Here is a 13,979-nt window from a genome sequence, read left to right on the forward strand (position 1 = left end):
GCCTTTTTTCGTTCAATAGCATGGTAAAGGCGTTGGTTCTCAAAGGAATGTGCATACATAGATGGCCGGCGTCGGACTGAGGGAAATGTAAAGGGAGATTTACCTGCGCTATGCTCGCCACAGCTGAAATAAACACAGTTGGCATGTTATTGCAAACTTTGGATGAACATCATTGGGCTGGGCAGCGAAACATGGAAAAAAAAAATGATTAATGGAAGATTCGAACCCAAAAAGAGAGGCAGGCGTTCGAGCCCGGGCAGCAGTCTGGGACAGTACCATTCGTCGACCAGTGGCTATCTAGGAATTTTCTCAACGCCTACACTGGAACCGCTACGCCAAATTGCCATTGGAATGGCTCAATGACGTACCGGCTCCTGTTGACGACCTGAAGCCAAAAACTTCCCTATACACCCCCCTCCCCACCTACCACATGGTCACCCGGGCAGCCCTTCGTTGTCTGTCCGGGCCGGCCTGTCCATAGCCGCCAGCCCACGCTTGTTCTTTTACCTTGACAAACCCGCGGCAACAATCTGGAAGCAAAAACAGCTTGTAGTACTCCGTACCGTCTAGACAGTATCGGCGCGCCTCGATGCCACGCATGCCGTTCGATAGTTGCATACGACGCTTTAGATGCATCACTTAGAATCGTTATACACTAGATGAAGCTGAGACGAGGTTCCAGATCTTTGCCCCACCTGCTCCACAACACCCTTGCCATCGCAAGCCCAGACGTGAAATTGTTAGCGCGAAACCGTTTGCGATCCATCCATCCCACCTTCAGCCAGTGATGCGATCTCCATGGTTCTTGCAACCTGGTTTTCGCGAATCTCGAGCCTTACAAGACGGGTAGTCATGGGCTCAACGGCGTATTCGGCGTACAACAATGGCTCGGCCAACACCAACAGCACACATACAGTGACTGCCCTGAGCCGTTGGTCCATCCTCAACAAGCAGCTGCCAGGTCTGGACCATCCAACCTCCAACATTCCCTCCGGCTTGCCCCATCTGAGACGAGATTGACCTTGACTGACCATTCACCGCCAACAGCCGTTGATAAAATCAAGTCGCTCCATGTCTACGACTTTGACAATACTCGTAAGGACGCCCATCCTTCGCGCTGCGCTTGGCCGCAAGCCGCTAACATGTTTCTCATGACCGCGCAGTCTTCAAGACCCCGTTACCGAACCCCAAGATATGGAATGGCCCTACAATAGGCACGCTGTCAAACCCAGATGCCTTTCTCAATGGCGGGTGGTGGCACGATTCGCGCATTCTCGCCGCAACGGGCGAAGGCCTGGAAAAGGAAGAGCAGCGTGCATGGGACGGATGGTGGAACGAGAAGATTGTCGAGCTCATCAAGCTGAGCACAGAACAAAAAGACGCGCTCTGTGTCTTGCTCACAGGCCGCTCCGAGTCCGGCTTTGGTGATCTGATCAAGCGCATGGTCACGAGCAAGGGACTCGAATTTGACATGATCTCGCTCAAGCCCGCCGTCGGGCCCAACAACCAGCGCTTTGCAAGCACCATGATATTCAAGCAAATGTTCTTGGAGGCTCTGATGGAGACTTACAGGCACGCCAACGAGATCATCATATATGAGGATCGGATAAAGCACGTCAAGGGGTTTAACGACTTCTTGGTGGAATATAACCAGAGGAAGAATGCGATTGACGGCTCCGCCACAAGGGGGCCCATCAATGCGAGGGTGATCGAGGTGGCCGACATGGCCACATACCTGGACCCCATCGTTGAGGTCGCTGAAGTGCAGCAGATCATCAACGAGCACAACGCCGCCCTGTCCAAGCGGGGGCGCGGCATCCGGGGTTCGCGGCTTGCCATCAAGAAGAGCGTGTTCTACACCGGCTACATGATCAATAGTGCTGACACACAGAGGCTTCTTGCCCTTGCACAAGTTCCTCTGAACCTTCCCGACGCTGAGCTCAAGCTGCACGGCAACAACATCATGATATGCCCGCGGCCGTGCCCGCACAGCCTGCTGGAAAAGGTGGGCGGCATCGGGAGCAAGCTGACATGGGAGGTGACGGGCACGGCGTGCTTTGAGAACACGGTGTGGGCGGCGCGTGTGCGGCCCGTGCCCGCGACGGCTAGGTACCACGCGAGCGGGCCCGTCCCGCTGGTCGTGCTGGCACTGCGCAAGGGCGCCCGCCACGTCGACGCCGGCAAGATCCAGAACTGGCAGCCCGTGCCGCCCGACAAGGCTTTTACGTTTGAGACGACGGTTGGCGAAAAGATTCTCCTCCGCGTCGACGGCCACGACCACTACGCCGACAGTCAGAACGTACTCCCCGCCAAAACCGCCGCCAACAGCAACAAGCGCAAGCACACGGGCGCCGCTGACGATTTCCGCTCCCGCCAGAGTCACGGCTCCTCTGTCGGGTCCGCACCGCAGCAGAGGCAGTTCCACCACCAGGCCAACAATGGAGGTGGTGGTGGCCGGGGCGGTTCGTCCGGGAGGGGTGGGTCTTTCCGCGGAGGCGGCGGCGGGGCAAACCGCGGGTTCCGAGGCGGCCAGCGCGGGGGAGGCGCGCAAAAGGGCCGTGGCGGGCGCGGTGGTGGCGGCGGTGGCGGCGGTGGTGGCGGCGGCCCCGCGTTTTACAAGTCGCTTGATGATTTGGGCGCTAGGGATACTCAGGGTGGATTTGCCCAGATGTATGAGGACGAACCCCAGACGGGAGGGTTCCAGAACCAGCAGCAGCAGCAGATTCCCACGGGGCCTTCCAACCCAAGGAATCCGGGCTATTATGCTGGGCAGCAACCGTCGCAGTTCCAGGGCGGTGGCTATCAACAGCAGCAGCAGTTGAATAACTACTACTAACTAAGCCGGGCGAGGGAGTGCAGGTCGGATTTTGTCGGGTGTGTGTTGAAAGACTACTGCTTAGTCCCAAAGTATGGACCTATCTCGGGTATGAGGGGCTTTCCTTTTGCAGGGCGAACATGGAGTATAGGGCATCTTCATTTTCCTCCCAGGATTGTCATACATGAGGGACTGCACACTCTTCTTACTTTCGCAAAGCATGGTCATGGAAGAGGGGATACCTTGGAGTTTTGGTCGGAAGGTAAAAAAGAGGAAATAGCAATGGTACGCATGCTGGCTTAGGATGTTGGGGGATTCTGTTAGGAAATGGGAGTTTGTCAGGTGTATGCTGCGGCAGATATTGTTGTTGAGATAATCCGGTCGACAGAGTAATGAGATGCTTTGATTAACACTATATCGGCCTCGTCAGACTGCGCTGCTCTGTTGCTGGTATCAAGTACGTGCCCAGTAAGTCTCTCAGTGCGGGTGGTTTGTGGCTCCGTAGATGAGCCGGTGGGATATGCAGTATCTATGTGCATTTAGGGTAGAAGAATGGTGATGGTTTCGAGGCAATAGAGTCCTGTCAAGCTCAACATTCTGTATGCGAACGGCAGTGATGTCCAGCGACGAACATCAACAACTACTTAGGCTGAAAGGGGTGGGTTGTCAGTTCTGTGTCTAATCTCAAGGGCCAGGCACAGCAAGTGTGGGGAGGATCACTGTTTCTACGGGCAGGCTCAATCTGGGGTCTGTCTCTGTCACTGCAATACGGATGGCAAACAATAAAATACAAAAACAGAGAAAAGGAGGGCTGACTCAAAAGAGTCAAGGAGAAAAAAATATCCGACAGCTATGTACAAGATTTGAATTTTTTGGGCCAACAGTTGGCATTGCACAAGGATATGCAAGTCTGTCATACCCTTAGGGTTGTTTGTCTGTCTTGAGTCTGATTTCAGGGGTCGGGTCTGCAAAGGAGGGGTACCTCAACACTTTCTGTGCGGCAAGCTTATTCACGTACTCTCAAAGGCTATCTCTCTGAGACAGGAGGAGGAAATGAGCAAAATTAAAGAGAGAGAAAAACGAAATGGAGGCGAAATCCAAAAGAAAAGTCGAAAAAAATATCCGACAGCTACAAGATTCGAACTTGTGAGGGCGAACCCAACAGATAGCATTGAACATGAGTAAATTCAAGTCTGTCGCCTTAACCACTCGGCCAAGCTGTCTGATTTCTTGTTATTTGAGCTTGGAATTGCAAATAATGTAGGCAAGGAAACACCTCAGAGTATTTCTCCCCTAGCCCCTGAGTGAAGTTCCCCTGAGTACCTGCTCACAGCTGAAGCATAGCCATGATTAACCACTCGGCCAAGCTGTCTGATTTTGTGTCATTTGAGCTCAGAATTGCAAATAATGTAGCCAAGAGACCATCCCAGGTCTTACCCCTTACCCCTGGGCCAACCTCCCCTGAATATTTGTCTTCTTACAACCGAAGCATTCCCCTGATTAACCACTCGGCCAAGCTGTCTGATTTCATGCTGATTTGGGCGGAAAATGGTGTAATGTTGCTGAGGGAGCATCCCAGGTGTTACCCCTTACCCCTGAGCTAACCTCGCCTGGGTTCTGGAGTACTCGATTCTGCACACTACTGGAATACATGTGATGTACTGGAAGGGAGAGTTTGGCTTGTAGAAGGTATGTGCGAAAGAGTACGGTCAGACAGTTGAAGACTTCAACAATCGACTTGAACTTCAGGTTGAACTGAGCTTGAACGCAACAGACTACTGCCCTGTGTGTGGACCTCTGAATGCACTGTGTATGTGGGGCCGGGGTGGCTGCAGTGGCACGAGACAATTTCGAGGAGCAGATGTTCAACGCTTCCAAAAGCCGGCAACTACATTTAAATCCAGTACATACATGATTGGAAGCCCATGAAATTCTCTACGCAACCTGCCAGCTGTTTCGTGACTATCCGCATTCAGTGTTGCTTTCCATGAATTCCCGCTGTGGTTGAGCAGCGCACTCTGAATGCCTAGCTGATTTGTCTTCCGGACAACGCCAGATCTATGAAACAGCTCAAGCTCGCTGCTCAGGGCTTTCCTCAGTTCATAACTCCCACGTTGGAACGGCGAGTGGCCAAGGTGCCGATGTTCATATGTGAGGTTAGACTCAGGACTTGCTCTCAGGCCGATCCGCCGCCGTCACAATCCTCCTCTGCTCCTCGGGCGAGAAGAGTGCCGTGCCCTGCTGTAGCGCGCTCACCAGGATCTGGACCGCGTCGTTTTTAAAGTCGTCGGCAGCGCGCACCTTGTCAAGATCCTCGGCGAACTCTTTTGTGGCACGCTGAAGGTAGTAGGATGTGAACTCGGCGGCAATCTCCTTGTCCGACTTTACAGGTGCCGCCATCTTGACAAATCGCGGGGCAGGAATCGAAAATGGCTTCTCTCGGCTTGTCGATGCAAGAAAGATTCGAGGGTTTGGAGCGGTGTGGAATCTTGGGATATTGAACTTTGTTGCCATACAATCCTGTCTCGACTCTCAATCGAGTTCCGTTTTTATTTTGGTACTGCTGCTGACTAAGCAAGAGCTTTTACGCAGGAACTTCGTCTCAGAGAGAAACCCCCAACTAGATCACGTCTCGTACGAACCCGACGAGATGCTTCCTACCTGCCCGTCGCACAAGCCAGAGACCAGCGATCACACCTGGAAGTGTTTGTTGTGACTGACGCTGTGACCTAAGAAAGTGGCCAAGATAAGGTAGGCGAGGATAAACGACCTGCCTATGTACCAGATACTGCTGGCTGGGACAAGTTCAAGTTTGACCCGTGTCTATGGACACGGAAGGATCGATCGAAGTCAAAGATTGTCCGTGCCTGTCCCACCGATGGGCCTGTGGCTGCGAGCATGGTTGTCGGCCCTTTCCTTCTAAGAAGGTGCGTCAGCTCTACCTGCCTTTATGGCGAGATTTCATCAGATGAAGACCGTGATATCCTGCTCGCTCTGCGTCGCAGTTTCAAACGCTTCCCACTTCATGCTCCCTCGGTCCCCGCCTACAGGGTCCTCAGACGCCCTAATGACTTGGTCCTCCGGTCTTCAATGCTCCAACCGTCACTTTCTTTTTCATCCCCTTTAGGTGCATCGTATCTTACCTCCATCGAAACATGACCTTCCCATTCTATAAATCCTCACACAGGCAGGTCATCGCTCCCTTCATAGTCCGCCGCTCGGAGTGCCGCCACATCAGCCACGTCAACAGCTTGGCGTCCTGAAGAGATGGCATCTCTTGTCGCTCGAGAGACGAGTCAAACGCCAAGAGCAAACGGTTGATCCGCTATGAAATTGGGAGCGTACGGAACGTGTCAGGGTGGACGGCCTTGAGAATGCCCTCGTCGCCCATTAAGCGTGCGTCATGTCGGCGCACACCCCGCCCGAACTCGGCGCGGGCATCGCGCCAAGGACCTGCCCAGACGCGGGCATACATGCGCAGCGCCCGGGAACCAAAGGCAACGGGAAGACGCTCCCATATCCAGGAGCAGTTGAGCTTGCAAAGGTGGGAGAGGCGGGCGACAAGTTCGAGGGGCACGCTCGGGAAGACGGGCTGCATGTCGACCGACTGCTATCCCGTCCTCCATGCCGCAGTCCAGCTCAGGGAAGACACGCAGTTTGGTAACGCGGTCGCGGAGGTAAGTTGTCTGGGGTCCTGGACGGTGAGGCGGCAGGTGTGAAGGTGCGGTGCATGCAATCTTCTGACATGTCCAAGGGCTGCTTGAGGATACGGATGGTTAGCCAAAGGCCTTCGTTGGGCGGATCAGGGCAGCTCATCAGCAGACTGGCGTCCGAAATGACCCCAAAGTCGTGCAGCGCGTTAAAACCGGCGTGCACTTGGGCTGAAAAGTGGGCGTTGACGGCCTCGAACTGGTCCGGCGGCACCCTGCACTCGAGGGGTGCGCCAGGCAGGTCAACCGCGTCATTTCCGCGCCGAGATTACACTCTCGCAGGCCGACATAACAGAGCGGCCGGCTCGCGTTGTAGGCGTGGAATGTCTCGAGAACAGTATTGAGGATGGCATCATGGGAAGGCCGCGTGGCTGAGATGTGCTGAGAGGTCATGGTGAAGATGCTTGCATGGCGGCTTTGCAGCGTCTCAGGGGATAAGACGGGCAGATGCAGATCCGACGCGCGCAACTAAGGGACTGGTTGGGCAATGCCAATGTCCATGGTGCAGGCCACACCCGAGAAGTACGACGAGCCATCGTGCCAAGATACATTCTCGGCATTTGCCCAGTTCAAGTCAGGGTAGGAATCGCCTTCAGCGAGTCTCGGAGGAGACTATCGCGTGGCTGATGGAAGTGAGTGCACCAAACCAGAGCAGCCTTTGTGACTCTGGTCTTGAAGCGAAATCTGGCTGCGCGGGATGTCTAGCCAGAGGACGCCTTGACAGTTAAGGTAGACACCGAGTTGCAGCCGATCGGGCGGATCCCGGATCGTATTCAGGCGGACAATGCGATTGGCCAGCCCCGGATCGGCAAGTCACGACTTACATGTTGAGGCTCAGACTAGTAAGTCTCCCTAGGCTCGACGGCCTACATCGATCGCGAGATACGAAAGAAAGATAGGACGGGAAGACAAGTATATATTCCCAATCCGTCATGTCTGCATTGAAGATGGTTGGGAGTTGGAGGATTCAGACCATGACCGGGATCGACCACTGCGACCAAAACCTTCAGTAACCTCACTCAGATCGGCAGTTTGGTGTTCAAACCATCGCAAGTAGTCCGAGACTCTAGACGCTCCGCTGCCATGGAGACTGGGGAATATGGTACGGTTCGCCTCCAACCACCAAACGAACATACAATAGGCTGACATTGTTGGCAGTCCCGGGCAGCGTCTACTTCTACGCCCCAAACAAGGGCGCGCCAGTGTTCTTCGCCGTTGGCTTCTGCCTCTCCGGACTCTTCCACATATACCAATGCATGTACGTTGTCAGGCAACTCCACTATTCCCCCAAAATTTACTGACATGAATGATGGCATCAGCCATTACCAAAGTTGGAGACTGACAGGCCTCTACGTCTTCTGTTCCATCCTATTCACGGCCGGCTTCATCGTCCGCGAGATAGGCGCCTTTGACTACGGGAACCTGGTCAAGTACATCGTCAGCATATGCCTCATCTACGCCGCTCCGTACGTCCCCAAACCCCCTCAGCCAGTCTAGCACCATTCCGGCTCCTTACAATCATGCTAATCAATTCTTCTGCCAGTCCCATCCTCGAACTAGCAAACTACAACATCCTCGGCCGCATCCTATACTACGTCCCATACCACTCGCCCATCCACCCGGGGCGGGTCATCACCACGTTCGCCTTCATCTCCTTCATCGTCGAAGCTCTGAACGGCACGGGCGTGTCGTACAGCGTGAACCAGTCGCTGTCGTCGTCGCAGCAGGAGATCGGTCGCTCGCTGCTCAAGGCGGCGCTGGTGATCCAGCTGGGGGTGCTTTTCCTGTTCCTGTTGCTCGCGGGGACTTTTCACGTGCGGTGCCGGCGGGCGGGCCTGTGCGGCGGCAAGAACCCGGATAACCCGAACGGCAAGAAGCTTGCGAGCGCGCTGTACACGCTGTACGCGTCGACCACGCTGCTAGGCGTGCGCACTATCTTCCGCGTCGTCGAGTACTTTGCCATAGCCCAGCACAACTTTTGGGAGCCGGGACTGGATCCTAGCAGCTTGAGTGTCGTCATCCGGTACGAGTGGTACTTTTATGTCTTTGAGGCATCGCTCATGCTCGTCAACCATGTCATGATCAACCTCCGCCACCCCAGGCGGTACCTACCTAAGAGCGCAAAGACGTATCTCAGCGTCCTGGACGGCAAGACCGACGTCACGGGCCCGGGCTACGAGGACGGTCGGCCGTTTTGGCAGACGCTGGTGGATCCTTTTAATCTGGCTGGTTTGGTGACCGGCGGAAAGAGCGAAAGGCAGAAGAGGTTCTGGGAGGAGGAAGGTGGGCGTGGTGGGGATCATGATGCCGCGGTGAAGGGCAGTCAGAACTTGAAGATGGGGGACGACACGGTTTAGGGAGGATCCGGGTTGGTTCATGGACCAACGAACCATAACTCCGTTTTGATGAGTAAGGTGTCCAAGGTACTAGTGACTGGCGTCAGAGCACACAGCGGCGAACACGTGGTTCACTGCCTACATATGTTAGTCTTCACAGATCTATAGCAGAGAATGTACTGAAGATGAACTTGAATTTGAAAGGTCTGTCGTGTCCCTGGCTCCAAGCCAGCAATAAGGCTAGGCTTTATCGTTCATGGACGTAGTCTGAGTTTCTACCAGTAAAAGAAGTCACTGATCGAGTTCAGAATCTATTCCTTAGCCTCCTTGACTCTGAGATTCTAAGACGTGGCACGATTACTCTATAGAGGGATCTTCAGAGCTGTGCTTCAAGTTTTGATTCCCAGCTCCAATATTCTGACGTTTCGATGCATTAAGCAGCTTCTAGCTGGCCCACGGCCCGATAGTAAGCCTGAGGATCTCGATATCGTTCGGCTAAGTGGCAAATGTTGAGCCTTATAAACATTTCTTGTTCTTCCGCAGAGCTATCAAACACCGCTTCCTCAGAGTCGAGCACCATGATCCTCCCATCCACGAGCTGAAAGTTTCCTAAGTGGGCATCTCCATGTTGCACGCCGAATACATGAAGCGCTTGGTGACATGGCTGCAGTAGATCTGAAAGCTCCTGCAATGTGAGGGTAAATCCCTCTGGCGACACTAGGGAGACGCCCTTTAGGCGTTCAAGCAAAAGGGCCCTGGATCCTTGGTAGTGCAATTGGCCGTAACACCTTGGTATAACTACCCCCTGAAGCGGCTGCAGGCGATTGTACGCTTTCACTTCTGTGTCGAACCCCTCGTCCAGAGACTCCTGGTCACGGCCTTCCTCAGGTTCGTCGTCTTTTTTCTGTATCTTTAGGACGGCTTGATCGGGAAGGAACCATTCGACAAACACGGTTTTCAACCAGAGTTGGACATTGGCGGGAAGGAATGCCACGCAACGAGCAACCAGCAACGCTGTTGTCGATGAGAGAATACGCAAGTGTAGGACGTGAGGGTGATTGTGGGTCAGGTTGGTCGCGAGGGCTGAGATGTAGCGGGTTCTGAACCAAAAGTTCTACGGTCTAGTTAGCTAGATTTTTGAAAAGACTGTGATTCTGCCAACGGAGCACGTGCAATGGGTGTTGCTGGTGACTTATGTTGAAATTCGCGAAGTCGAGCAGCTGAGAGACGGTATTTCTCAGGTTCCCCAGGAATTCTGTACTTGGGCAACTCTATTTTCTGGTGGCCTATAGGACGAGGCGGTTGGTGTGCGTCAGTATCCATCCGGAGATGGGATTGTAATCCCAAATGTCGGCCGATATCTGGTGTAGAGTAGAGCTCCTTGGGGTTGAGATTGTGCTTGATTCTAACTGAACTCGCAACGTTCAAGCCGGTCATCAAGATCTTTTCTTTTCTTTAGGAATCAGGTTACGAGGATAGCTTTCCTTCCCCTTTCCTCTATTAGTTCGAAAGCAATGAAGTACTTTGAGACTTGTTGTGTTGATAATACTCTAGATCTCTTCCAAGACGTGATAGAATATTGCTAGAGTTTCGTTACGATACCGATAAGGGGCTCCTCAGTACCTGGCTAGGTTAAAGTCCGTAGTGTGTACTTCGTACCTGCCAGGAAAAATCATGTGATACCTTAGCAAGTCACGAGTCTTCCTCACAACCATCGAGATTCGAGAGCCTGCTTTAGGAAAGCTTATTAGGTACGCTCCTTATTGCTGCTTCAGCCTGGGAATATCGCTCGGGTTTGCCGCGAAACAGAAGGAGTGTTTGTGCGTTCGGACTGGGGAGGTGCACCTGTCAAATCGTGGTGTTACATGGGGTTAAGGTACTTTCCCTTTTGTAAGGCAAAGGCTCTCCCCACTTGACAGGTCTCGGCGGGTTCTTCTCGCCCCGATCCTCCTGTCAGCTTTGCACTGGACCCGACAGTTCGGAAATAACATGTTGATGCGAGTCTTGGCCTCTCTTATACCAATAGACCTCGGTATGTTCCAACAAATCTGACCAACAGGACCTTCTTATGAAGTGTCAAATTGTTTCGTTTCCAACTCATGTTTCTCGATTGATGAATGATGACTTGGAGCCTAGTGGGCTCGATCCTGCTGTGCAAAGATAGCCTTTATTCCTTTGCTTACAGTACTCGGTACCTCTTTTTGACTTGTCTTGACTGATTCAAGTTGAGTAGCGGCCGTCAGTTGAGGCTCATTTCGCAAAGCACAGCCTCGAGGATCACTCCTCCAGTGCCATATTCATCTTCGTGGCACATGGCAGCGCCCAAGAACTAGAAAGACTGGATGGACAAAGACAAGACAACAAAGAGTCACCGAAAGAAGGGCTTATTCTTTCTCTTTTCTGGAAATTCTGCTGAGAAGGGAGAGCCAAACATCTGAACTTCATGTTGCACGGTGCACGCTTCGAGAGCGTTGTGCGACAAAGGCTTGCAGCCGACCCTTGTCACGCTGGGGACTGGAACTTGTGGCTGTTTGCTCCGTTCGACTCCGTTTGAACGTCCACCGTGGCCCGCTGCAACTTCGGCCAGGCTGCCGTTTTCGAAGTGGCGCACCAACCGAATATTAACCCCTGTCCCTGCTCGCGGCGGTGCATCGACTTGGCTGACCTTCGTACAATACTTCCTTTTCCGGTCGTTACAACACCCCACTCCATATTCGCTGGGCCTCTTTAACACTGGGTCCTCCCATTATCCTCAGCTGGATACTCCTTGGACCTAACGGCTCTGCTCAGCTGATATCAACACGCCATTCCCTTTTTTCCTTTGGACGGGGCTCCCGCCCGACATCTCTGTGGCCCCTTTTAGTACCACTGTTAACAAGGGAGTCGCCCACAGTTGTCCTTCAGGCTGTCGCTCAGGCTTCATCTGCCCTGACGATGCAAACACCGTGGAGGCCAAGGACGGAGCCCGTCATGAATGGGAAGTCACAGGAGGAGCGATGGGGTCCCGAGTTTTACGTGCACCTGGAGTTTCGAGTCGGATGGACCAGAAAGCCACAACCTCCAAAAACTCACCAGGTCACTTATAGGTCTCGTTACGCACGCGAGAGATCCCCTCAGTTCCCGCGCCAAGTTCCGGCTCCAAACACCAACTATCTCGCGGCCATCCACAACTTTGAGCAGACCCAGTCGAGGATGCGCCAGATGCGGCAGAGATTTATGAGTGCTCAGCAAAATAGACCCAACCATCAGATGCAAGAGTACTACCAGGATCAACCACAGCACCAGCAACCCCACGGCTATCTCCAGGTACCCGCCATCCAGGAGCCGGAGCGTCCGACCAGGGCTGATGCGCGGCCGTCGCACGAGCGGGGGAGGTCAGCGCCACCGCCGATCGGGGAGAATCCCTGGGATGTCAACGTCCCGCAGGGGCTTGTGAGGAACTCGGGCATGTCAGTGGGCACTTCCTGGGTGGAGGGCATGGGGAAGCCTCTACCGCCAGCGCCGTCAGAGTTTCGTCTAGGAGAGGGAGGGGAGCCATGGTCAGCCTGGGACCTGCCGCTGGGACTCGATCCGGACCGGTATCCGAATGATGATAATGAGGAGCCGTCCTCAACACCAGAACCACCTAAGCGCGACAGGTCGGTGTTCGCGACAAACCCTGCCATGGTATCCACCTTCTCGCCCGGGCCGAGCACGACACCACCACCACCACCGCCACCACAACCCGCCTCGCGGATCCGTGATGTGGAAACGGGGAGAGCGCGGGAGCTGGGGCAACTCTCGGCGGCCATGATGACGGTGGACAACGGCTTTGAGAACCAGTGGTGGTACCGTGGGCCGAGAGAATCCGTCCACACCGACGAACCGCGGACCCCCGAGAGCCCCGCCGCCCACAGCTTGCCGGAAGTGCCTACCTTTGAGCCTCTGAGCGCCGAGGCGACTGAGTGGGTGCCCACGGGCGTTGTCTCGCCCTTGACCGAGGTGCCGTTTACGCCGGCGCCGACCCAGGCCCTCCAGCGGAGCATGTCGACGCGGTCAGAAGAACTCTGGTTCACCGAGAAAAGCACCCCAATGTGATAATGTCCGCATGGTTATGGCAACGACTTCACGGAGAACATGGGCATATGTGGTCGACAGGGCGTTCAGGGGCGAATCATGCGGCTGGGTAGACAGCCTTGGAGGGACGCACATAATGACATCTAGTGAGCCTTGGGCTCGGCATCTACAGGCAACTGATTGTATGACTATGGAAGAACGTCACTGGCATCTGCAGCGGGTTTTTGGATTTTGGGGGTTTTGGGTCTCTGACTTGTACACGTACAGGCGTTTTGGGATACCGGTTGGGTTGTTTTTTTACGGCGGATATTCCCCAAAAGGCTTCATCATGTGCTTGCTTTCGTTTCTACGCTCTTGCACCGACTTTACATGATGCTTGGAGGACCTCCTAACAACAGCTAATCTAATTTTCGAGACTATCAGAATCCTTTTTGGGGTTCAGTTCTCGTCATCTTTTTGCGTTCAGTTCTCGCCAATCCACGTTGCGTTCTGTTGGTGTTTTCATCTCTCCTGTGCCGCTGCCATGGAATACAACAAACCTACCTACAGTACCAATTGTATCCCCTGGTCCGGCTCTCGTAAAGCAAGCCAACCGCGACGGAACGCGAAAGGAGCAAGGGCAGGCCTGCTTTTGGATCTGGCCCCCGTCAAGCGATGCGGCGAAGCATGTCTTGCTGAGCTGGTAATTTACTAGCAAGTTTGCAGTGACGGTGCAATCCAGATACATGACCTTGACATGTCCTGAAATAAGAAGTTGGGGGTGATTTGGAATGCGATGTGAGCGCTAGGAATAGGGATGGAACTGTTTGCTCGGCCCGTCTCTCGCCTCGGCTCTCTCTCAAGGGCACCGATGGTAAGGGTAAGGGGGAGGCTTGACATGGGACCACACGGGATGGGGATGACTGCCGGTCTGTCTTGCAAGACTCGCAGTACGATACTACATACGGATACATCCATCCAAAAGAAGAGAGGTGAAATGATGGTTAAGGGAGCCGTCCTTGGCCCCTTGGGTTGCACTGCGCCGGGCGGCGAGACGCTGCTCGCTTACTATTCTCCCTACCG

General features: G+C 54.1%; 7 protein-coding genes and 1 non-coding gene across 8 annotated transcripts; 3 read left to right on the forward strand and 5 right to left on the reverse strand.

The window, feature by feature from the left end:
* The first annotated feature begins 724 nt into the window (after positions 1-724).
* On the forward strand, positions 725-3,217 carry N656DRAFT_784505 (uncharacterized protein). Its single transcript, XM_064816184.1, has 3 exons — positions 725-961; positions 1,048-1,095; positions 1,164-3,217. Exons 1-3 carry the CDS (start codon positions 853-855, stop codon positions 2,834-2,836), a joined length of 1,830 nt encoding a protein of 609 aa, XP_064665783.1. The 5' UTR covers positions 725-852; the 3' UTR covers positions 2,837-3,217.
* Positions 3,218-3,938: 721 nt separating this feature from the next.
* Positions 3,939-4,038, reverse strand: N656DRAFT_t140. The gene has a single exon. It is a non-coding gene; the product is annotated as a tRNA-Ser (tRNA).
* Positions 4,039-4,978: 940 nt separating this feature from the next.
* N656DRAFT_718729 (uncharacterized protein) lies at positions 4,979-5,215 on the reverse strand (the record flags this gene model as incomplete). Its single annotated transcript, XM_064812302.1, has 1 exon — positions 4,979-5,215. One exon carries the CDS (start codon positions 5,213-5,215, stop codon positions 4,979-4,981), a length of 237 nt encoding a protein of 78 aa, XP_064665784.1.
* Positions 5,216-6,206: 991 nt separating this feature from the next.
* Positions 6,207-6,413, reverse strand: N656DRAFT_684830 (uncharacterized protein; the record flags this gene model as incomplete). Its single annotated transcript, XM_064810609.1, has 1 exon — positions 6,207-6,413. A coding segment is annotated over one exon (207 nt), but the record flags the coding sequence as incomplete, so codon positions are not given.
* On the reverse strand, positions 6,383-6,918 carry N656DRAFT_848851 (uncharacterized protein; the record flags this gene model as incomplete). Its single annotated transcript, XM_064819315.1, has 2 exons — positions 6,383-6,740; positions 6,800-6,918. 2 exons carry the CDS (start codon positions 6,916-6,918, stop codon positions 6,455-6,457), a joined length of 405 nt encoding a protein of 134 aa, XP_064665786.1. The 3' UTR covers positions 6,383-6,454.
* Positions 6,919-7,608: 690 nt separating this feature from the next.
* Positions 7,609-8,882, forward strand: N656DRAFT_792735 (uncharacterized protein; the record flags this gene model as incomplete). The annotated part of the gene is made up of 4 exons (XM_064817108.1): positions 7,609-7,627; positions 7,684-7,783; positions 7,845-7,991; positions 8,069-8,882. The coding sequence occupies 4 exons, from the start codon at positions 7,609-7,611 to the stop codon at positions 8,880-8,882; spliced, it is 1,080 nt and encodes a 359-aa protein (XP_064665787.1).
* A 412-nt stretch (positions 8,883-9,294) lies between these two features.
* Positions 9,295-10,184, reverse strand: N656DRAFT_718497 (uncharacterized protein; the record flags this gene model as incomplete). Its single annotated transcript, XM_064812287.1, has 2 exons — positions 9,295-9,961; positions 10,024-10,184. 2 exons carry the CDS (start codon positions 10,182-10,184, stop codon positions 9,295-9,297), a joined length of 828 nt encoding a protein of 275 aa, XP_064665788.1.
* A 1,647-nt stretch (positions 10,185-11,831) lies between these two features.
* Positions 11,832-12,938, forward strand: N656DRAFT_718658 (uncharacterized protein; the record flags this gene model as incomplete). Its single annotated transcript, XM_064812298.1, has 1 exon — positions 11,832-12,938. One exon carries the CDS (start codon positions 11,832-11,834, stop codon positions 12,936-12,938), a length of 1,107 nt encoding a protein of 368 aa, XP_064665789.1.
* Between the last annotated feature and the right edge of the window lie 1,041 nt (positions 12,939-13,979).

The sequence above is a fragment of the Canariomyces notabilis genome (genome assembly GCF_033297395.1).
Source record: "Canariomyces notabilis strain CBS 508.74 unplaced genomic scaffold N656scaffold_34, whole genome shotgun sequence".
Classification (NCBI taxonomy): Eukaryota; Fungi; Ascomycota; class Sordariomycetes; order Sordariales; family Chaetomiaceae; genus Canariomyces; species Canariomyces notabilis.

Coding starts and splice junctions, on each gene's coding strand:
- N656DRAFT_784505 (XM_064816184.1), top strand. CDS start 853: ATGGGCTCAACGGCGTATTCGGCGTACAACAATGGCTCGGCCAACACC. Junction 962..1,047: donor CCTCAACAAGCAGCTGCCAG/GTCTGGACCATC, acceptor CACCGCCAACAG/CCGTTGATAAAATCAAGTCG. Junction 1,096..1,163: donor CTACGACTTTGACAATACTC/GTAAGGACGCCC, acceptor ATGACCGCGCAG/TCTTCAAGACCCCGTTACCG.